This window comes from Bubalus bubalis, chromosome 16 (genome assembly GCF_019923935.1).
Source record: "Bubalus bubalis isolate 160015118507 breed Murrah chromosome 16, NDDB_SH_1, whole genome shotgun sequence".
NCBI lineage: Eukaryota > Metazoa > Chordata > Mammalia > Artiodactyla > Bovidae > Bubalus > Bubalus bubalis.
In genome coordinates this window covers 77,671,252-77,696,177 of record NC_059172.1, presented here as the reverse complement: position 1 = coordinate 77,696,177, position 24,926 = coordinate 77,671,252, and the positions used below count along the sequence as shown (strand labels likewise).

Below are 24,926 nucleotides of genomic sequence, written 5' to 3'. Positions count from 1 at the left end.
ATCACACCTATATCACATCTATTAATGGGCACTTAGATTGCTTCCATATATTGGCTACTGTAAATAGTGTTGCAGTGAACATACAGATATATACATCTTTTATAATTATTGTTTGTGTTGATTTTTTAAATAAATACCCAGTAGCAGAACTGCTTGATCATTTGGAAGTCCTACTTTTAACCAGTGTATTTAAATAGTGAGCTTGTTTCACTTAAAGATTAATATATTTAGGAATTATTTTTGTCAACAATGCTAATCATGCCGCATCAAATTTCGTGACCTAATGGTGATTTAGGACATGTTGAGAATTTTATTATTGTTTTCTTACTTCAGGAATTTCAATCTTGTGGAAATATTTTAGTCAGACGTGTATGGTTTGAGGGAATTTTTATAGTCAATCAAAATTAAGCCAAATATAGTGTGTCATTTAAAATGAGACTTTATGCCAACATTATGGCTATAGCAGCCTGGAACCCCCATTCTGAGCCATCTGCTATTTAAAAATCACACTCCTAGGAATACTGGCATTTGGTCACCTGGGGCCAAATATGGCTATGCTACTTATCATCTTTATAACATTGGGAAACTGAGAGCTTCAGTTTTCTCAACCATGTAATGCAAATAACAGTACCTACTTTGTGAAACTGTTGAAAGGTTACACAAGTTAACACATGTAAAGGTCTTAGAAGACTACCTGGCAGTGCTATCCAGATTCTACAAAATCTACAGATTCTATGGCATTAACCATCAGGCAAGTGTAACTCAAAACCACAGTGAGATACCTCTTCATCTCACACACTATGAGAGCTATAATAAAAGACAGTAACAAACATTTCCAAGAAAGTGAAGAAATTGGAACCTTTATACACTGTCAGTGGAAATACAATATGTCTAGTCACTTTGCAAAGCAGTGTGCAATTCTTCAAAAGGTTAAACCTAGAGTTACTATATGACCTAGCAATTCTAATCCTCGATATATAACCCAGAGAAATGGAAATACATGTTCACATGAAAACTCATACATGAATGTTAATAGTAGCCTTATTCATAATGGCCTCCAAACAGAAAGAGCCCAAATGTCCAACGACTTCTAAACAGATAATCAAAATCATAGCATATTCACAAATCATAGTATAGTAAATCAAAGTATATTCATAGAATGAAATATTACTCGGCAATAAAAAAGAGTGAAGTGCTGATACACGCTACCATGTGATTGAAACCTTCTTTCACATGCTATGTGAAAGAACCCAGTGTAAAAGACCACATATGGTATGATTCTATTTATATGAAATGCAGAGAAGGAAAGTAGATTCAGTGCACTGTTGAAAAGGTTTTAAGGGAAAAATAGGAGTGACTGCTAATGAATATGGAGTTTCTTTTAGGGGTGATGTAAATTTTCTAAAACTAATAGTGGTGATAGTTACACAACTGTGTTTAAGCTTAGAACCACTGAACTGTACACTTTAAGACAGGTGAACCATATATGTGAATTATAGCCAATAAAGCACGTTAAGTAGTTTAAAATAAACTGGAAAAAGGAAAGCTAAAAACAACAACAGTATTAATAATAATAAATTAGTTCACTTCTCTGGCTTTATCCTCTTCCATTCCCCAATTTACCCCATGCTCTATCCATAATGGCCTCCTTGCAATTCCCATATTATGTCTTCCTATTAGATGTCCTGTGAACATATTATATCTGCTTCCTGGAGTTCTCTTCAGCCCTCTTCTGCCTGCCTAACTCCTTCATATTTAAAACTAGTCAATCAGAGTAAGCTAATGGCCCAAAAGATTGATTCCCAGTGACCTAATATGATAAAATTTACTTCTCTCATGTAGACACTCCCCAGGTGTTCAGGGATTCAGGCTCCTTACCTCCATCAGCTCTGCCCACCCAGGAGTCTTTCACTGTATTCTCTATACCAGGCTGAGAAAACCAGTGGGGCATCAGCACAGATAGAACTCGAGGAATTTTCCAAATGATTAAGTCATTTTTGAACATTGTATCTTTAAGAGATGTCAGGATACCCAGCGGTCTTGGGTTCAGCACAAAGACTATTTATTAGCTTATAACCCTATATCTCAAATGCATTGCACTACTCCCCTTCTCTCTACATCTTCAGGAAGAGGTGATTTGCTTTAAAAATTCAAAGATTATTTTTAAGAATAAGAATGCTGAGGGGAGAAAAAGTAGTATTCAACATCTCTACTGAGGAATTTATGATGTAGCACAGGATGGAAGCTGAAGTTAAAGGAAACTTTCCTTACAGGACTACTTATTAAAAAATGGAACACACTTCTTAGGACAATTCAAAGTGTAAACACATAACATCCAAACTTCTTGTACAGGTAAATTAGTGTTCTCAGCTATCTCCTGCCCCCAAATTTCTCTGCCACATTGAGGACGGTTCAAGAGGACTAGAGGATATGTTGGTTGCAGAGAGAGACATTTGAAAGCACTCACTTTTATGGAAGTCATAAGAGAGAAAAATCTCTCATGTTATTTAGAATCATCCTCAATATATTTATTCTAAAAAAAATAATACACATAGCCAAATACCGTTCTCTGTGTAAAATCTTTACAAATCTGAAATGCTGAGAATTCAGCTTCTGATAAAATCCATTCACTTTTCCAGTTAGACTGGTAGTGGTACTGAGTTGGCAGTACAAAATCGAATGTGCTTATGCAGCTCATCCCAGTACCTGTTAATTCGGGCTGGCACTTGGAATTTCAGATCTGGTCCCTCCGCGGAGCTGGGCGGAGCCGTGGGCGGGGCCTGCCGCGGGGGAGGCGGGGTGCTGGGAAAGCCGGGGGGCGGGTCTGCTAGTGAAGCCTCGTAGTATCTGAGCTTGCGAGGGTCCGCGGCGCGAGCAGCGTGCTCCGTAAGGCTTCGCTTCACGTGGCTTCGCAGTGGACCCCGCAGCTCCGGGCGCTCCGTGCTAGCGGACTGCCAAGAGATGTGAGCACCGTGGAGATGCTCGTGGCGAGCGACCGGGAGCCGGCAGAGACGGCGCTGCTCCTGAGGATGGGCTGCGCCGAGAGACCGATACAGCCCCGGGGTGTCCGGGGGAAGGGACGAGGACCGCAGCCCGGGACCGGGAGCATCCCGGTGCTGGAGCGGGCGGGAAAGTCAAGAGCCACAGCCTCTGTCCAGTGCTTGCGAAGCCGCCGCCCCTGGGGTGCGCCCCGCGGTTTGTGAGTACTTTGCGTCGCCTGTCCGCAGACGGAAGCCGGGGAACACCCCTGGAGAGCTCTACGGGATCCCCACAACCGCCGTCGCCTGGTCTCCCCGCCTACCTCAGGGACAGAGTGACTGCCACCTCCCCCCCCCCCCCCCACCTGCGGACCCGGGGCAAGGGCGGAGGCCCATCGGGGCCGCCCCCTTCACACCCAGGAGGTGGAGAGTTCACCCACCTCTCCGCCGTCCGCTCCAGCCAAATTCAACTCCGGTTCTCTCCTCCCGCGGCCCCGAGCCTCCTGACGCCCCCTGGTCCTCCCGCTATCCCCCCTCCCCAGAGACAGGGGAGGAGAAAAGAGGAGCCCAGGGCGTCATGACTGAGCTGAAGGCGAAGGGTCCCCGCACTCCCCACGTGGCGGGCGCAGCGCCCTCGCCCACCCAGGTCGGAGCCCCTCTGCGGGGACGCCCAGACGCGGGCCCCTTCCAGGCGGGCGAGGCCTCGGGCCCGACGCCCACCGCCTCGGGCCTCCCCCTCTCCCTGGACGGACTGGTCTTCCCTCGGCCCTGCCAGGCTCAGGACCTGGACGGGAAGACGCCGGACCCAGAGTCGCTGGCAGACGTGGAGGGGGCGTATTCCAGAGGGGAAGCCGCAGAGGGCGCTGCTGCGAGACCCCCAGAAAAGGACGGCGGGTTGCTGGACAGCGTCCTGGACACCCTGCTAGCGCCCCCGGGCCCTGAGCGGAGCCCCGCCAGCCCCGCCGTCTGCGAGGGCCCCAGCCCTTGGTGCCTCTTTGGCCCCGAGCTTGGCCAAGACGCCCGGGCTGCGCCCGCCGCCCAGGGGGTCCTACTCCCACTCATGAGCCGCCCGGAGAGCAAGGCTGGCGACACCCCCGGGGCCGCCGCCGGCCAGAAGGTGCTGCCCCGAGGCCTGGCGCCATGCCGGCAGCTGCTGGCCCCGACGGCCTCGAGCCACCCCTGGCCCGCGCCCGCGCCGAGGCCGTCTCCTCAGCCCGCGGTGGTGGAGCTGGAGGAGGACGACTCGGATCCCGAGGGCTCCTCGGGGCCGCCCCTGAAGGGCAAATCCCGGCCCGCGGGAGGAGACGCGATCAGCGCTCCTGGGACAGCCGCGGGAGGCGTCGCCCCGGTGCCCAAAGAAGATGCCCGCTTCTCGGCGCCCAGGGCCGCCCCGGCGGAGCATGACGCGCCCGCCGCGCCCGGGCGCGCCTCGGTGGCCACCGCGGTGATGGACTTCATCCACGTGCCCATCCTGCCGCTGAACTCGGCCTTCCTGGCCGCCCGCACCCGGCAGCTGCTGGAGGGTGACAGCTATGACGGCGGGGCCGCCGGCGCCTTCGCCCCGCCGCGGGGCTCGCCCTCCGCCTCGGCCGCCCTGGGCGCGCCCGGAGACTTCCCCGACTGCGCGTACCAGCCTGACTCCGAGCCCAAGGACGACGCGTTCTCGCTCTACGGGGACCCGCAGCCGCCCGCCCTGAAGATCAAGGAGGAGGAGGAGGGGGGCGCCGAGGCAGCCGCGCGCTCCCCGCGGCCGTACCTGCTGGCGGGGGCCAGCCCCGCCGTCTTCGCCGACTTCCCGCTGGGGCCGCCGTCCAGGCCGGGGGAGGTGGCGGTGCCCGCGGCCGCCACAGGGGCCCCCGGCTCGTCCGCGGCCGCGTCGGGGTCAGCCCTGGAGTGCGTCCTGTACAAGGCGGAGGGCGCGCCGCCCCAGCCGGGCCTGTTCGCGCCGCCGCCCTGCAAGGCTCCGGCCGCGGGCGCCTGCCTGCTGCCGCGGGACCTGCCGTCCACCTCGGCCGCCGCCGCCGGGGCCACACCTGCACTCTACCAGCCGCTCGGCCTCAACGGGCTCCCCCAGCTCGGCTACCAGGCCGCGGTGCTCAAGGAGGGCCTGCCGCAGGTCTACCAGCCCTATCTCAACTATCTGAGGTGAGGGCCCGGCGCGGCGCGCAAGGACCTGTCCGGCCGCCCCCGGCCCCCGGCGCCCGGCTCCCCAGAGTGGCCGCCAGGGGTGGGTGGCCGGGGCGGGGCGCAGCGCAGCGCAGCTTGGCTTCCTTTTCCTCACCTCTTCTCCTCATTTTGGGGGGGGGAGGGGACACCGCGGGGGCCCAGATTATGCTGTTTCTGGAGCAGGCGTCCCCGACAATATGTTTCTAAACTTTCCAGATCTGCGCAGTCCCAAGGCGAACCAGCCTCGAGTTCTAAAAGTGCAGCGTCACTCTGGGTCCGCCGTAGGCCCGCGGAGCCGAAAGGGTGCGGCGACTCTGGGGTTTTATAAAATGCTTTTCTTCCTAGAAGGACAGTTACCGAGAACGTGCGTTCCGGAGAAGAAACGGTAATGCATCGTTCTCCCGGGCGGGGTGGCGCTGGGTGCCCGGCCAGAACCCAAAGCAGAACCATCTTAGGGGTCTGGACACTTGGCGCTTCATTTTCACCCGAATCTCTAGATTGAAATTAATTTATGTGTAATATATTTACAGTATGGCTTTAAATATCAATCACTTCAGTGCACTGTAGGCTAGTATTGTTTCAAGTTCTCTACTACTTTTAGCATACAAGTTTTGAAAAACATTTTAATTTACATACGAGAGTTACAGAATTTTAAAGAAAAAAGAAAGTGCTCTGGATTTGGAATCTTGTGTTGTGAATAGTCAAAACAGTGTCAATATATTGAACAATGCTTTAAAAAGACAAACACGGGTACTTGTTTAATTACAGAGATGACTTTTTAAAATGATTGTACTTTTAGAGCAAAACCACGTTTATTGTTTCCCACCGTGCAACAAGGTTATAACATTTGTCAAAAGACTAAGTTGATTCTCTGTAATGAGTTTTGCAGGAAGTTTTTTTTTTTTCTGAACATAAAATTAAATATTAATTATTTATTACTTTTGTTGGTACTCCTGATGAGAGGCTAATAACTTGCAAGTCTGATGAATCCAGTAACAGGTAGTATATCAAGTTCAGTTTGTTATGTTTTTCAGATCTGTATTTATATATGGCTGTAATTTTTAAAAACCTTGTCACTCTGTCTATTCTGGGTTAAGGAAACTTTAGTATTAGATAGTGGTGCACTTAAAAATAAATTGAGTACTTTGTTTTGCATTTCAAGGCCGGATTCAGAAGCCAGCCAGAGCCCACAGTACAGCTTTGAGTCATTACCTCAGAAGATTTGTTTAATCTGTGGGGATGAAGCATCAGGCTGTCATTATGGTGTCCTCACCTGTGGAAGCTGTAAGGTCTTCTTTAAAAGGGCAATGGAAGGTAGGCTCCTTTCTTGTTGGTTTAATTATAAATGACACCATCTAATATTTTACAGATCTTAATTAGCCCTTGCTTCTTCTAAGAAATGATGGTATTTCCATACAACTAAAAATATATGATGATATTTTAACAATATATTTTTATTTATAATAATGTCTTGAATGTGGTTGGATATTATAATTGTATAATATTTGACTAACACTTTTAATATTAGACAAAGCATATGAATCTTGCAACATGCTAACATTGTTCATTAACTTTAGAGAAACAACTTTATTCTAATTGAATTTTTATATTTCTATCACATCTATGTAAGATAACACTAAATTAAAATTTTCTTCCAAAAGTAAAATGGTAGAAGTCATCAAAATTATATATGTACATATATATGATGCAGTTACAAGTTTTCTTCATAATTATGTCCTTTCCCTGTATGATGTTTATGTAATAATTATATAATGGTAATTACAGAAAAAAATGGTTAAAGTTCCCTTTTTGTTTAGTGCAAACAATTTAAATCAAAAGAAAAATTTGGACTCCACAGTAATTTAATTTCTGCAGAAATATTTTGCTTTAAGTAAGTCTTTCATATTTTTAAAATCATCCAAATTACATATTTACCTAATAATTTTAGATTGATTTGCATAATGTATTTCATATTTGAACTTTTATAAAACATATGTTTTAATTTCATCCTTTCTATCTACACTAAACTCTAAGCGGCCAAGCACATTTATATTTGAAGATAGAAATACACTTAGACATCATTTCACATTTGAATTCTAGCGATAACTGTATTTTATAACAAGCGGACATGAATTTATGGTTGTCTCTGGAGTTCTGAGATCACACCTAGACAAGGAACCAAAGATCTGAATGTCTGCTTTTTTGCTTCCTGTTTGTGAGTTTTCTGATTTCAAGAGTCCTCTACATATAAGTAGGAAAGGAGGGAGTGGGGAATTTTTACCTTAAGGGAGCATTCAAAGGAGTTGACATGCATATTTAATACACATTTCCCCTAAGTGAAGTCACTTCAGTCGTGTCCGACTCTGTGCGACCCCATAGACAGCAGCCCATGAGGCTCCCCGTCCCTGGGATTCTCCAGGCAAGAACACTGGAGTGGGTTGCCATTTCCCTCTCCAATGTGTGAAAGTGAAAAGTGAAAGTGAAGTTGCTCAGTCGTGTCTGACTCTCCGCGACCCCATGGACTGCAGCCTTCCAGGCTCCTCCATCCATGGGATTTTCCAGGCAAGAGTACTGGAGTGGGGTGCCATTGTAGGTTAGTACTTCTAATTCTCAAGGAGTTAAGAAATGGTCAAAGAAACCGAAAAGTTTGACCAAGAAAGGAGAGTTCGGTCCACACACTTTGCCCATTTCTGGTCAGTTCCCAAAGGAGACATTGGGTGCCTCTTGGCATTGGCATGTCGGTATAAACCCCCAACAGGTTTCTGCCATAAGCCGTATGAGATCACCATGGAACCGCAGAGCAGGGCTCCTTACTTGCTTCATGCAAGGCATGTCATTCATTCACACAAGCACACGGTAGAGGTAATAAAGCACAGCAGAAAACGCGTTTGCTAAGAGGACAAAGAACTAGAGCTCCAAGCATCCTTACCTTGTCCTGAAGGATCCTGGACGAGCCCCCAGGATGAAAGGTTGTTGTTGAATCACACGAAGACACCGGGATTCTTGACACCCGGAGGAGAAGAATTCAATCCGGGGCCAGAGACAAGGCTTGATCGCTCAGAGCTTTTGTGTAATGAAGTTTTATTAAAGTATAGAGATAGAGAAAGCTTCTGACATAGACATCAGAAGGGGGTAGAAAGAGTACCAAAAAGATTAATCCAAAAGATGTTTAACAAAAAAATTCACTATCCCTATAGATTGCTAACATATAATTCTTCATAACTATTATGCCCTTTTAGTGAAAATGATTCTCATCTATTAATGGTATATGTACTCCTCCTACTGAAATTAATGTTTCAAAAAAAGTAATTGCTCTTGTGCATTTTTAAAATATGATTGTTTCTCATGAAGGATGGATGTATTTAACTGATATTGAGTGTATGTATTAAATTAAGGGGACTTTAATTGCATTTTAAATTAGTTGAGGTGCTGTGACAAGAGAAAATGTGAGAAAATGGGACAACTGAAGGTAGTCTTAACTTTCCACTGACATCATTTAGTCATAGTTGCAGTTTGAGGCCCTTTGTGTGTGTGGAAGAGTTGATTCTCCAGTGGGTAATTGAAGTTACTGTTCCTATCTGACTTTGATCCTGGTTTAGTGAACATTCCCCTCTGCATTAATGTGATTTTCTTTATACTTACAGTTTTATTAGTCTAATTCTTAAATGAATGACCCTGTTGGAGTCTCCCCAAAGCCAGTTTATTCTAGCCCAGCTCTCTCTTTCTACAGATACACAAGTCCTAAAGACATACATCTAAATTTCTAAAGAGCATACAGTTAGTTGGTAGCTGACTGTTAGTCAACATAGGTTAGATTTTCTTTCATTGCAATGCTTATAAATCAGAGATGGTATGCAAAAGTAGGCATATGACAAATGCTACTTAATTCTTGAAAATTACTTCAAAAGTGCATATAGGACCAAGAATACTCTAATTAAAATATAAATGTTTTCACATCATTATTATCAGAATAGCATCCTAAACATAAAAGATGTCTTCCCAAATTTGCAATGACAAAGCATTTTTTGGATCACTACTGTTGGCATGGTTCTGTTTTAATTTTGAGTAATAGAAATGAAGTACCTTTATTCAACATCGTTTACGAAGAGGAGCTCAAGATAAAAGTTGATAAATCATTTGGCTGTTAAATGACGAGTAAAATTAGTGACCTCTGGACATTGAGAAGAGCTTGTAAAGTGTATATATTCAAGGAAAACTGATGAGATTAAGATTAAACTAAGACTTGAAGATCCATATTAGGAAATTATTAAAGGTTAAGAAGTTTGATTGCCAGTGTTTGCTTGAATCAGTCACTTAAGGCAAGAAAATAGAAGGTTCTTTGAGTTTTCAAGAGTGAGAAAGATGAGTAGAAGAATATTTGTAATTGAAGAGAAATACCCAGTTTGAAATCTTAGAGTAAAATAGGGCTGTGTAATGAACAACTTCAGGGTATAACTATATGTGGATGCCATATGTCCAGAAATTGAATGTCATAGTCAACAATATGAATATTAAATACCAAAGATAATGATGATAATGGCCTTCAGGAGTGCTTTGTATGTGCCTGTGACTATTTTAATGTTGTATTGGTCTTGACCCTTTTAAGCCATATGGTGTAGACATTATCATCATTTTCAGTTTATAAATGAGGAAACTGCCTTTGTAAATTGCCTTAAATCACAAGAAGCAGTGGAATAGGATTCAAATCCAAGGTGTTTGACCCCAGAATCTATGCTTTCCACCACTACACTTTCTTTCTCATAATAGGAAATTCAGTTTCAGCTTCACAAAGAAACAATAGAGGGTTGGAAGAAAAAATATGAGCCAAGTGAGAAAACATCTAAGAAGGTAGAAGGGAATCCTAACGAAGAATGCAATATCAAGGGTGATTGAAAGTGTGTAATGTAAATGGATGGATGATACTAACACCACATTTAGGGCTGCAGTGAAAAGACACATTCAGGAGCCAAGAGCCAGTTTCCCCACCCCTGCTCCAAGTTAGAAGTGGGAGACCATAATGTGTATGCAGAAGTTACTCAGGAAAACTGGATTTCTCATGGTATGAAACAGAAAAGAGAAGAGGCAGAGAAAAAAGACATCCCTCAGGAAGTAGGAGAATGCAGAGGACAGAAATGACCTCTTAAGCTGAAAAAAAGAAAGAAAGAAAGAAAATATTAGCCAAAAAATAGTTGCTTGAATAGCCCATTGCATTCCTTTACTAATACTTGGAGTGAACCAGGAAGTGGTCAGAAATTGCCTTAATGCCTTTCAAGGAGAAGTCATAATGACCTGCCAGTCCTATAAACGCAGGCCTTGTATTAAGAAGGAAAAGATAATTTCTCACTGCCTTACCTCAGTAGGCACTGTGACTCGCTCAATGCTAGGAATACCAAACAGTCAGTGTGTAATTGTTTGCTAAATGAACCAGTCATAACAAATGATGCCAAGCTTTTATTCTTTGCATATTTTATACTGTGACAGCATTTGTAGTGAATATATTTGATGGAATAGGGTTGGGAAATATTGTTAATATAGTTGAAACATATTGTTTAGAAGATAGGAAGCTAAGTAGATATTGATGGATTTTTAATTATATTACATTATGCCTCATTTTTCTATCTTAATTGAGGTATAAGTGACAAATAAAATTGTGAGATATTTAAAGTATACCCTGTAATGATTTGATATTATAGGTTCATGGTGAAAGAATTCCTCCCCATCAAGTTTTTTAACATACCTCAGGTATTTGCCTTTCTTTTTGGCAAGGACATTTAAGTTCTACTCTCTTGGCAAATTTCAGTTATATAATGTTATACAATGTTATTAACTGTAGTCACAGTATTACACATTAGATCCTCAGACCTTATTCACCTTATACCTGAAGGTTTGTATCCTTTTACCAATCTCTCCCTATTTCCCCCCACCCTCCAGCCCCTGGTAACCACTTCTCTTCTGTGTTTCTAGAAATTCAACTTATTTTTTAAATTCCACATGTAATGATATCTGTGGTATTTATCTCTGTCTGGCTTATTTCATTTAGCATAATATGCTCTATGTTCAGCTAGTTTTTGTTTTTGCATTAATTAACCAAATGTTTGTTGAGCACCTGCTGTATGCCAGGGACTATACTAGGTGCTGGTTGAAAAGTAAAACAGGACAGACCTAACTGGCTGCAGCACTAGTGGAGTTTTTAGTATAGTGGAGGAAAGGGACATTCTCAGTTAGCATGCGTTTAACAAGTTATTATATATTAATGAGTTATTCCTGGACAACTAACTAGTCACTTGACCCATCTGACAGATGCTGGGGGTGGTGGAGAAGTCTTTAGAATTAGAAAGACACCCTCATAAGCAGTCTTCCCAGGTAGTCCTGCTACTGCTGCTGCTAAGTCGCTTCAGTCGTGTCCGACTCTGTGCGACCCCATAGACGGCAGCCCACCAGGCTCCCCCATCCCTGGGATTCTCCAGGCAAGAATGCTGGAGTGGGTTGCCATTTCCTTCTCCAATGGATGAAAGTGAAAAGTGAAAGTGAAGTCGCTCAGTCACGTCCGACTCTTAGCGACCCCATGGACTGCAGCCTACCAGGCTCCTCCGTCCATGGGATTTTCCAGGCAAGAGTACTGGAGTGGGGTGCCATTGCCTTCTCCGAGGTAGTCCTAGTGGTAAAGAATTCACCTGCCAATGCAGGAGACATAAGAGACATGGGTTCCATCTCTTGGTTGGGAAGATCCCCTGGAGGAGGAAACGGCAACCCACTCCAGTATTCTTGCCAGGAGAATCCCATGGATAGAGAAGCCTTGCAGACTGCAATCCATGGGGTCACAAAAAGTCAGACACAGCTGAGCGTCTGAGCACATCATAAGCAGACCACAGAGGAAACAGAACAGAAATGAAGTATTTTTAATAGCATATTTCTTTCTGAAGTTGAGTGGAGCTGGTGTCATAGTCTAAAAATGAAAACTGATGTAGTAGCATCGTTCTCCGTGGTATGACTTCTAAAGCAGAAATGATGAACATTCAAATTTGTGAAAGATTATTTTTAAGACCAATTTTAGGTTTATAGCAAAATTGAGAGGACGGTATAGAGATTTCCCATGTACCTCCTGTGATTGCACATGCATAGCTTCTCTTATTATCAAAATCCTCCACCAGAGTAGTATGTTTGTTGCAATTGATGAATCTACGTCAACACATGCTTATCACTGAAAATCCATAGTTTACATTAGGGCTCACTCTTGGTTTTGTACCATTGAGTGGATCTGGACAAATGTATGATGACATGTATCCATGGTTAGAGTTTTATACAGAGTATTTTCACTGCCTCCCCAAATCCTCTGTGCTCTTCTGTTCATCCCTTCATCATCCCCAACTTCCTGTCAACCACTAATATTTATATTGTCCCCATAGTTTTGCCTTTTCCAGAATGTCATATAGTTGGAATCATACAGTAGGAAGCCTTTTCAGATTAGCGTTTTCCCTTAGCAATATTCATTGAAGCTTCCTCCATGTGAAAGGCTCATTTCTTTTTAGTGCTGATTAACATTCCATTGTCTGAATATACCACAGTTTATTTAGTCATTGATCTACTGAAGGACACCTTGGTTGCTTCCAGGTTTTGGCAGTTATGAATAAAGCTGCTCTAAAGATTTGTCTGCAAGTATTTGTGTGAACATCAGTTTTCAACTCCTCAGGGCAAATACCAGGCTTTCCTGGTGGCTCAGTGGTATAGAACTCGCCTACCAAAGCAGAAGTTGTGGGTTCCATCCCTGAGTCAGAAAGATCCCCTGGAGAAGGAAATGGTCGGGGGAGTCTGGCAGGCTGCAGTCCAAGGGGTCGTGAAAGACTTGGACATGACTTAGCAATTAAACAACAGCAGCACGGCAAATACCAAGGAGTGCGGTGGCTTGGTTGTATGGTAAGTGTATGTTTAGTTTTAGAAGAAACCACCAAATTGTCTTCCAAAGTAGCTGTATCATTTTACATTCCCACTGGCAATAATTGAGAGTTTGTCTTATTCCATGTCCTTGCCAGCATTTGTGTTTCTAGTGCTTTAGATTTTCTCCATTCTAACAGGAATGTAGTGCTAGCTCATTGTTGTTTTGACTTAAATTTCTCTGATGACATATTATGTGAAGTATATTTTCATATGCTTATTTGACATCTATATATCTTCCTTGGTGATGTGTTTATTACAATTTTGGCCCATTTTTTTTTCTGTTGAGTTTTAAAATGTTTTTTGTGGATTATTTTTGTTTGTTTGTTTGTTTGTTTTTAAATTTTATTTTATTTTTAAACTTTACATAACTGTATTAGTTTTGCCAAATATCAAAATGAATCCGCCACAGGTATACATGTGTTCCCCATCCTGAACCCTCCTCCCTCCTTCCTCCCCATTCCATCCCTCTGGGTCATCCCAGTGCACCAGCCCCAAGCATCCAGTATCGTGCATCGAATCTGGACTGGCAACTCATTTCATACATGATATTTTACATGTTTCAATGCCATTCTCCCAAATCTTCCCACCCTCTCCCTCTCTCACAGAGTCCATAAGACTGTTCTATACATCAGTGTCTCTTTTGCTGTCTCGTACACAGGGTTATTGTTACCATCTTTCTAAATTCCATATATATGCGTTAGTATACTGTATTGGTGTTTTTCTTTCTGGCTTACTTTACTCTGTATAATAGGCTCCAGTTTCATCCACCTCATTAGAACTGATTCAAATGTATTCTTTTTAATGGCTGAATAACAGACCTTTATCCTAGGTATTTTGCAAATATTTTCTCCCACTCTGTCTTTTTGTTGTTTTGATAGTGTATTTTACATAGTAGACAGATTCATTTTTAATGAAATATTGTTTCTCAATTCTTTCTTTCATGGATTATGACTTTAGTATTATATCTGAAAAATGTCATCAAACTCAAGGTCATGTGGATTTTCTCCTAGGTTATCTTTTAGTAGTTTTATAGTTTTGAATTTTATGTTTAGTTCTCTGATCCATTTTGAGTAGATTTGTGAAGGGTGTAATGTCTTTGTCAAGATAGATTTTTTTGCATATGGATGTCCAGGGTTGTTCTAGTATTATTTGTGAAGAGACTGTCTTTTTTCTATTGTAGTACAATTTCTCTTTTATTTTTTTAATTGATTTATTTATTTTAATTGGAGGCTAATTAGTCTACAATACTGTACTGGTTTTTGCAATACATTAAACTGAATCAGCCATGGGTATACATGTGTTCCCCATCTTGAACCCCTCCTCCCACCTGCCTCCCCATCCCATCCCTCAGGATCATCCCAGTGCACCAGCCCCAAGCACCCAGTCTCATGCATCGAACCTGGACTGGTGATCTATTTCACATATGGTAATATACATGTTTCAATGCTATTCTCTCAAACCATCCCACCCTCGCCTTCTCCCAGAGTCCAAAAGTCTGTTCTATACATCTCTGTCTCTTTTGCTGTCTCACATACAGGGTCATCATTACCATCTTTCTAAATTCCATATATATGTGTTAGTATACTGTATTGGCGGAGAAGGCAATGGCACCCCACTCCAGTACTTTTGCCTAGAAAATCCCATGGACGGAGGAGCCTGGTAGGCTGCAGTCCATGGGGTCACTAGAGTCGGACACGACTAAGCGACTTCACTTTCACCTTCATCCATTGGAGAAGGAAATGGCAACCCACTCCAGTGTTCTTGCCTGGAGAATCCCAGGGATGGGGAAGCCTGGTGGGCTGCCGTCTATGGGGTCGCACAGAGTCAGACACGACTGAAGTAACTTAGCAGTAGCATACTGTATTGGTGTTTTCTTTCTGACTTACTTCACTCTGTATATTAGGCTCCAGTTTCATCCACCTCATTAAAACTGATTCAAATACAATCTTTTTAATAGCTGAGTAATACTCCATTGTGTATACGTACCACAGCTTTCTTATCCATTCATCTGCTGATGGACATCTAGGTTGCTTCCATGTCCTGGCTATTATAAACAGTGCTGTAATGAACATTGGGGTACACATGCCTCTTTCAATTCTGGTTTCCTCAGTGTGTATGCCCAGCAGTGGGATTGCTGGGCCGTATGGCAGTTTTGTTTCCAGTTTTTTAAAGAATCTCCACACTGTTCTCCATAGTGGCTGTACTAGTTTGCCTTGCCACCAACAGTGTAAGAGGGTTCCCTTTTCTCCACAGCCTCTCCAGCATTTATTGTTTGTAGACTTTTGGATAGCAGCCATTCTGACTGGCGTTTGATGGTACCTCATTATGGTTTTGATTTGCATTTCTCTAATGATGAGTGATGTTGAGCATCTTTTCATGTGTTTGCTACCATCTGTATGTCTTCTTTGGAGAAATGTCTGTTTAGTTCTTTGGCCCATTTTTGACTGGGTTGTTTATTTTTCTAGTATTGAGCTGCATGAGCTGCTTGTATATTTTTGAGATTAATTCTTTGTCAGTTGCTTCATTTGCTATTATTTTCTCCCATTCTGAAGGCTGTCTTTTCACTTTGCTTATAGTTTCCTTCATTGTGCAAAAGCTTTTAAATTTAATTAGGTCCCATTTGTTTATTTTTGTTTCTATGTCCAATATTCTGGGTCATAGAGGATCCTCCTGTGGTTTATGTTGGAGAGTGTTTACCTATGCTCTCCTCTAGGAGTTTTATAGTTTCTGGTCTTACATTTAGATCTTTAATCCATTTTGAGTTTATTTTTGTGTATGGTGTTAGAAAGTGTTCTAGTTTCATTCTTTTACAAGTGGTTGACCAGTTTTCCCAGCACCACTTGTTAAAGAGTTTGTCTTTTCTCCATTGTATATTCTTGCCTCCTTTGTCAAAGATAAGGTGTCCATCAGATCAGATCAGTCGCTCAGTCGTGTCTGACTGTTTGCAACCCCATGAATCGCAGCACGCCAGGCCTCCCTGTCCATCACCATCTCCCAGAGTTCACTGAGACTCATGTCCATTGAGTCAGTGATGCCATCCAGCCATCTCATCCTCTGTCCCATAGGTGCATGGATTTATCTCTGGGCTTTCTATTTTGTTCCATTGATCTATACTTCTGTTTCTTGCCAGTACCATGCTCTCTTGATGACTGTAGCTTTCTTGTACAGTCTGAAGTCAGGCAGGTTGATTCCTCCAGTTCCATTCTTCTTTCTCAAGATTTCTTTGGCTATTTGAGTTTTTTTGTTGTTGTTTTTCCATACAAATTGTGAAATTATTTGTTCTAGTTCTCTGAAAAATACTGTTGGTAGCTTGATAGGGATTTCATTGAATCTATAGATTGCTTTGGATAGTATATTGATTTTCACTATATTGATTCTTCCAATCCATGAACATGGTATATTTCTTCATCTATTTGTATCCTCCTTGATTTCTTTCACCAGTGTTTTATAGTTTTCTATATATAGGTCTTTTGTTTCTTTAGGTAGATTTATTCCTAAGTATTTTATTCTTTTCATTACAATGGTGAATGGGATTGTTTCCTTAATTTCTCTTTCTATTTCCTCATTGTTAGTGTATAGGAATGCAAGGGATTTCTGTGTATTAATTTTATATCCTGCAGCTTTACTATATTCACTAATTAGCTCTAGTAATTTTCTAGTGGTGTCTTTAGGGTTTTCTATGTAGAGGATCATGTCGTCTGCAAACAGTGAGAATTTTACTTCTTCTTTTCCAGTTTGGATTCCTTTTATTTATTTTTCTTCTCTGATTGCTGTGGCTAAAACTTCCGAAACTATGTTAAATAGTAGTGGTGAGAGTGGGCACCCTTGTCTTATTCCTGACTTTAGGGGAAATGCTTTTAATTTTTCACCATTGAGGATAAAGTTTACTCTGGGTTTATCATGTATGGCTTTTATTATGTTGATGTATGTTCCTTATATGCCTGCTTTCTGGAGGGTTTTTGTCATAAACAGTTGTTGAATTTTGTCAAAGGCTTTCTCTGCATCTATTGAGATAATCATAATTTTTATCTTTCAACTTGTTAATGTGGTATATCACATTGATTGATTTGTGAATATTGAAGAATCCTTGCATCTCTGAGGTAAAGCCCACTTGGTCATGATGTATAATCTGTTTAATATGTTGTTGGATTCTGTTTGCTAGAATTTTGTTGAGGATTTTTGCATGTATGTGTATCAGTGATACTGGCCTGTAGTTTTCTTTTTTTGTGGATTCTTTGGTTTTGGTATTAGGGTGATGGTGGCCACATAGAATGAGTTTTGTAGTTTACCTTCCTCTGCAATTTTCTGGAACAGTTTGAGGATAGTTGTTAGCTCTTCTCTAAATTTTTGGTAGAATTCACCTGTGAAGCCATCCAATTCTGTGCTTTTGTTTGTTGGAAGATTTTTTATTACAGTTCGATTTCTGTGCTTCTGATGGGTCTGTTAATATTTTCTATTTCTTCCTGGTTCAGTTTCGTAAAGTTATACTTATATAAGAATTCGTCCATTTCTTCCAAGTTGTCCATCTTATTGGCATATAGTTACTGATAATAGTCTTTTGTGATCCTTTGTATTTCTGTGTTGTCTGTTGTGATTTCTCCATTTTCATTTCTAATTTTGTTGATTTGATTCTTCTCCCTTTTTTTCTTGATGAGTCTGGCTAATGGTTTGTCTATTTTATTTATCTCCTCTAAGAACCAGCTGTTAGTTTTGTTTATTTTTGCTATAGTCTCCTTTGTTTCTTTTTCATTTATTTCTGCCCTAATTTTTATGATTTCTTTCCTTCTACTAACCCTGGGGTTCTTAATTTCTTCCTTGCTTTAGGTGTAAAGTTAGGTTATTTAGTTGATTTTTCTCTTGTTTCCTGAGGTAAGTCTGTATTCCTATGAACCTTCCTCTTAGCACTGCTTTTATTGAATCCCATAGGGTTTGGGCTGTTGTGTTTTCATTTTCATTTGTTTCTATGCATATTTTGATTTCTTTTTTGACTTCTTCTGTGATTTGTTGGTTATTTATAAGAATATTGTTTAGCCTCCATATGTTTGTATTTTTAATCGTTTTTTTTTTTCCCCCATGCAGTTAATATCTAATCTTACTGCATTGTGATCAGAAAAGATGCTTGGAATGATTTCAGTTGTTTTGAATTTACCAAGGCTATATTTATGGCCCAGGATGTGATCTATCCTGGAGAATGTTCCATGTGTACTTGAGAAAAAAGTGAAATTCATTGTTTTGGGGTGAAATGTCCTATAGATATCAATTAGGTCTAACTGGTCTATTGTATCATTTAAAGTTTGTGTTTCCTTGCTAATTTTCTGTTTGGTTGATTTATCCATAGGTGTGAGTGGGGTATTAAAGTCTCCCAGTATAATTATGTTATTTTTAATTTCCCCTTTAATACTTGTTAGCGTTTGCCTTACATATTGTGGTGCTTCTATGTTGGGTGCATATATATTTATAATTGTTATATCTTCTTCTTGGATTGATCCTTTGATCATTATGTAGTGTCCTTCTTTATCTCTTTTCATGGTGTTTGTTTCAAAGTCTATTTTATCTGATATGAGTATTGCTGCTACTTCTGCTTTCTTTTGTTCTGCATTTGCATGAAATATCTTTTTCCAGCCCTTCACTTTCAGCCTGTATGTGTCCCTTGTTTTGAGGTGGGTCTCTTGTAGACAGCATGTATAAGGGTCTTATTTTTCTTTCCATTCAGTCAGTCTTTGTCTTTTGGTTGGAGCATTCAACCCATTTACTTTTAAGGTAATTATTGATAAGTATGATCCTGTTGCCACTTACTTTATTGTTTTGGGTTCGAGTTTATAAGCCTTTTCTGTGTTTGCTGTCTAGAGAAGATCATTTAGCATTTGTTGAAGAGCTGGTTTGGTGGTGCTGAATTGTCTCAGCTTTTGCTTGTCTATAAAGCTTTTGATTTCTCCTTCATATTTGAATGAGATACTTGCTGGGAATGATAATCTTGGTTGTAGATTTTCCTCTTTCATCACTTTAAGTATGTCCTGCCATTCCCTTCTGGCCTGAAGAATTTCTATTGAAAGATCAGCTGCTATCTTTATGGGAATCCCCTTGTGTGTTATTTGTTGCTTTTCCCTTGCTGTTTTTAATATTTGCTCTTTGTGTTTGATCCTTGTTAACTTGATTAATATGTGTTTTGCCTTGGGTTTATCCTGTTTGGGACTCTCTGGGTTTCATGATCTTGGGTGGCTATTTCCTTCCCCATTTTAGGGAAGTTTTCAACTATTATCTCCTCAAATATTTTCTCATGCCTTTTCTTTTTGTCATCTTCTTCTGGGACTCCTATAATTCAAATGTTGGGGCATTTAACATTGTCCCAAAGGTCTCTGAGGTTGTCCTCACTTCTTTTAATTTTTTCTTTTTTCCTCTGTGCTTCATTTATTTCCACCATTCTATCTTCCACCGCATTTATCCTATCTTCTTCCTCAGTTATTCTACTGTTGGCTCCCTCCAAAGTGCTTTTGATCTCAGTTATTATTCATTATCGATTGACTCTTTTTTATTTCTTCTAGGTCCTTGTTAAACATTTTTTGCATCTTTTCAATCCTTGTCTCTAGTCTATTTATCTGTAACTCCATTTTGTTCTCAAGATTTTGTATCATCTTTACTATTATTATTCTGAATTCTTTTTCAGGTAGACTCCCTATCTCCCCCTCTTTTGTTTGGTTTGGTGGGCATTTGTCCTGGTCCTTTACCTGCTGAATCTTTCTCTGCCTTTTCATTTTTTTAGATTACTGTGTTTGGGGTGGCCTTTCTGTAGGCTGGAAGTTTGTGGTTCCCCTTTATTGTGGAGGTTGCTCCCTGGGTGGGATTAGACTAGTGGTTTTTCAAGGTTTCCTGGTTAGGGAACCTTGCGTTGGTGTTCTGGTGGGTGGAGCTGGATCTCTTCTGTCTGGAGTGCAATGAAGTGTCCCATAGGAAGTTTTGGAATATCTGTGGGTTTGGTGTGACTTTGGGCAGCCTGTATTTTAATGCTCAGGGCTGTGTTCCTGCTTTGCTGGAGAATTAGTGTGCTAGTGTGCTATGTCTTGCTCTGGAACTTGTTGGCTCTTGGGTGGAGCTTGGTTTCAGTGTAGGTATGGAGGCTTTTGGATGAGCTCTTGTCAATTAATGTTCCCTGGAGTCAGGACTTTTTTGTTGTTTTCAAGTTTTGGAGTTAAGCCTTCTGCCTCTGGCTTTCAGCCTTATTTTTACAGTAGCCTCAAGACTTCTCCATCCATACAGCACAAATGATAAAACATCTAGGTTAATGGTGAAGATATTCTCTACACTGAAGGACACCCAGAGAGGTTCACAGAGTTACATGGAGAAGAGAAGATGGAGGAGGGAGATAGAGGTGACCAGGAGGTGAAGAGGGGGAGTCAAAAGGGGAGAGACCAATCTAGCCAGTAATCAGTTCCCTAAGTGTTCTCCACAGCCCAGAATACCCAGAGAGATTCACAGAGTTAAGTAGAAAAGATAAGGTGGAGGGAGGAAATAGAGGTGACCTGGGGGAGAAAAGGGAGAGTCAAAAGGGGAGAGAACAATAAAGCCAGTAATCACACCCCTAAGTGAAAATGGATAGTGAAGATTAGATTCTTAAAGGTACAAAATTGACAACAAATACCTAAATGCAAAATTAAAAGTCTAGAGTAGAGGTTAGACTCTCATAAATAAATATTAGAAATACAAAACAAAATCAATCACAAAAATTATAAAAAATATGTACATGAAACTTGCTTTAAAAATAGGTTTTCATCTTTTTTTGTGCAAGGTAACAGGTTACAAAAATGAAAATTAAAGGAGTAATAAAGAATGTAAAAATAAAAAATGATAATAGTAAAAATATATCTAGGAATTTCTCTGGAGCTGTTGTGGGTAGTGGCGGTCAGTTCAGTTTCAGATAGTTCCTTGTTCCAGCTTTCACTTGTTCTCAAGGTCTATGCTGCTGCTGCCACTAAGTCATTTCAGTCGTGTCTGACTCTGTGCGACCCCATAGACGGCAGCTCACCAGGCTCCCCCATCCCTGGGATTCTCCTGGCAAGAACACTGGAGTGAGTTTCCATTTCCTTCTCCAATACATGAAAGTGAAAAGTGAAAGTGAAGTTTCTCAGTCATGTCTGACTCTTAGCGACCCCATGGACTGCAGCCTACCAGGCTCCTCCATCCATGGGATTTTCCAGGCAAGAGTACTGGAGTGGGTTGCCATTGCCATCTCTGCTCAAGGTCTATAGGCCCCCTCCAATGCTTAGTTGGTGTTAGCTGCAGGATTTTAATCTGTTGCACCTGTCACTTCCAAAGCGGTTCCCTCTTCTTTGTTTATTTTGACTTCCTCTGTTTGCAAGTCACTTCAGTGTCTAATATCCACCCTTACACAAAGGGGTTAAGGTGGTCACTTATTTAGGCTCTCTTGTTCAGTTGTGCTGGGGGGAGGGAGGAACACTGCAAACAAATATTGCTGGCATGTGTGGGGGGTGCTTGCAGGGTATGGACCACACTGGGTTTGCCCCACTCACAGCGTCTGTGCTTTCCCAATCTATACTGATCAGGCCCAGGGTGCTCTGCAGGGGCACTGTCCAGAGTGGGCTCTACATTTCATGCTCTTCCCAGGTCTAAGCTGCTCAGGTTCAGATTCTTGGATACTCCATAAGGGCACAGACATGGTTGGGCACGCATTTTGTGCCCTTTCAAGGTCTGAGCAGCTCAGGTGACCAGGTGGTTGGCAAGCACACTATCCTAGGTGGGCAGTGCATCTTAATCACCTTCCCAGTTCCAGGTGTTCTGTGTGTCTCCTCTGAGGAACTGATCTCTGGCTGTAACCCTCCTGGCAGATGTCAACCGTCCAGTATCCCAGGAAGACTTGGTTAGCAACTGGGAGCGTGCTAACAGTTTGGTGGAGGATGTGTTTCTGAGGCTGAGATTGCCCCTTGCCTTGTGGCTTTGGCTGCCACCCGCCTGCCTCTCTGCCTCTAGAAGGGGAGGGCCAGTCCACAGCTGGCTAGCTCTCCTTTGGTGTCACTCAATCCTTTGTTCTGTGAGCAGGCCAAGCTGTGCCTTGGTTAGAACTTTTCGTGGGAAAGTTCTCTCTCCCTTTTTCTTTTCTCTCTCCCTGGCTATTCCAGTTTGGGTTGCTATCTCATGTTAGCTCCCTCAGATTGTCCTCAGGGCACTCAGGCCTGGTCCTTACCCTAAGCATGCAACCTGTGCCTCCCTGTCCAGCCCTCGCTGGCTGGTGGTGGCCACAAGCATCTGGGCTATTTCTCCACTGGCAGTTGCAGTTAGGCATGTATTCTGTGGGTTTTATTTTTTTTTATTTTTATTTTTTTTCCCTCCAAGTTATGTTTCCCTCTGAGATTCCAAAACTCCTCAAAGACCTGCCTGTGAGAGGGTTTCCTGGTGCTTGGAAAGTTCACCTTCATGACTCCCTCCCCAGGATGGGTCTCTGTCCCTAATTCTTTTGTTTCTCTTTTTGTCATTTATATTTTGTCCTACCTCCTTTCGAAGCTAATGGGCTGCCTTTCTGGGTGCCTGGTGTCATCTGCCAGCATTCAGAAGTTGTTCTGTGGAAGTTGCTCAGCATTCAAATGAACTTTTGATGAATTTGTGGGGAAGAAAGTGGTCTTCCTGTCCTATTCCTCTGCTATCTTAGGACCACCCCCTCCCCATTTCTCTTTTATTAGAGATAAGTTGACAGTTAAGTTGGTTCTGTTTTTAGGCTTTCTATTCTGTTCAATTGATATATTTGTCTGTTCTTTCACAATGTCTTGATTATTGTAGCTTTGGTGTAAGTCTTGAAGTCAAGTAGTGTCAATCCACCAACTTGCATATTGTGTTGCCTATCATGAGTCATTTGCCTCTCCATATAAACTTCAGAATCATTGTGTTAAAATCCATAAAACCCTTCTGGGATTTTGATTGGGCTTATACCTGTGGATTGTTTTGGGAAGAACTGACATCTTGACAGTACTGAATCTTCCTATCCATGAACATGGACTATCTCCCCATTTATTTAGTTCTTTTATTTCATTTATTAGAGTTCTGTGATTTTCCTCATATAAATTATATATATATAGTTATATTTATACATAAGTACTTCATATTTGGGGATGCTAATTAAATGGTATTGTATTTTTAATCTAAAATTCCACTTGCTCATTTCTGGTACATAGGAAAGCAACTGACTTTTGTATATTAATCTTGTATCTTGTGACCTTGCTATAATTATTAGTTCCAGGAGTTGTTCTGCCAGTCCTTTTTGGATTTTCTACATAGAAGAATATATCATCTGCAAACAATGAGTGTTATCTCTTCCTTTCCAGTGAGTGTATCTCTTATTTTCTTTCTTTTTTTTTTTCGTCCTATTGGATTTGTAGGACTTCTACTACAGTGCTGAAAATAAATGGTGAGATTAGATATCTCTGATTTTTCCTGACTTGATGGAAAATCTTCTAGTATCTCACCACTAAGTATGACCTTAGATATAGATTTTTTGTAGATTTTTTTTTTATCAAGTTGAGAAAGTGCCTCTCTATTCCTCGTTCACTAAGAGATTTTTTTCACGAATGAGTGTTAAATTTTGTTGAATACTTTTTCTGCATCTGTTGATGTGATCAAGTGATTTTTCTTTTTTAGCTTGTTAATGTAATGGAACACATTAATTTTCAAATGTTGAACCAGTATTGCATAGGTGAATTAAACCCCATTTGGTTGTGATGTACAGTTACTTTTATACTTTTTTTGGATTTGATTTGCTAAGATTTTGATGAGATTTTCCACATCTACATTCATGAGAGATATTAGTATATAATTCTCTTTTTTTGTGATGTTTTTGTCTAGTTTTGTATTGAGATAATGCTGGCCTCATGGAATGATTAGGAAGCATTCTTTCTGTTTTCATCTCTGAAAGAAAATGTAGAGAGTTGGTATCATTTCTTCCTTAAATGTTTGGTAAAATTCATCATTGAACCCTCTGGGCATGGTGCTTTCTGTTTTGGTCAGTTGCTAATTATTGATTCAGATTCCTTAATAAAGTTCTGTTCAGATTGTTTGTTTCTTCATATGTGAGATTTGGCAGATTGTGTCTCTCAAAGCATTGATCCCTTTTCATCTGAGTTATCAAGTTTTTAAGCATAGAGTTGTTCATAGTATTCTTTATTATTCATCTCATGTCCACAGGATCTATAATGATGTCTCCTCTTTCATTTCAGATATTAGTAATTTGTATCCTTTCTCTTCTTTTTTGTTAGCTATCCTGGCTAGAGGCTTACTAATTTTATTGATCTTTTCAAAGAACCAGTTTTTGGTTTTGTTTATTTTCTTTATTCATTTCTTCTTTTCAATTTCATTGATTTCTGATCTAATTTATTATTTTTCTTCTACTTATTTAGCTTAATTTACTCTTTTTTCTAGTTTCATAAAGTGAAAGTTTAGAAGATTAACTTTAGATATTTTTTCTTTTCTGATGTAATATTTAATGCTATTTTATTTTCTAATATATTTAATGCTAAAAAAATTCCCTCTAAGCACTATTTTGATGTATCACACAGGTTTTGATATTTGTGTTTTCATTTAGTTCAAAATATGTTTAAATTTCTCTTGATATTTCTTCTTTAAATCATGTTTTATTTAAAAGTGTGTTGTTAAATATCCATGTACTTTGACATTTTCCAGTTGTCTTTTTGTTATGATTTTTAGCTTAGTTTCTTTGTGGTGTAAGAACAGACATTGAATGATTTCTGTTCTATGAATTTGTTAAGGTGTGTCTTATGGCATAGAATGTGGTTTACCTTGATGGATATTTCATGTGAGCTTGAGAAGAAGGTATATTCTGCTGCTGTT

The 24,926-nt window shown here is 41.2% G+C and overlaps 1 protein-coding gene across 2 annotated transcripts in view; it reads left to right on the top strand.

Moving 5' to 3' along the window:
• The first annotated feature begins 3,398 nt into the window (after positions 1-3,398).
• Positions 3,399-24,926, top strand: part of PGR (progesterone receptor) — a 106,447-nt gene continuing 84,919 nt past the window's right edge. For both annotated transcript variants that reach the window (XM_045163015.1, XM_045163014.1), the window contains exons 1-2: positions 3,399-5,123; positions 6,307-6,458. In XM_045163015.1, coding sequence (XP_045018950.1) covers positions 3,556-5,123; positions 6,307-6,458 — 1,720 coding nt within the window. In that variant the 5' untranslated portion in view covers positions 3,399-3,555. The remainder of the gene's footprint in view (positions 5,124-6,306; positions 6,459-24,926) is intronic.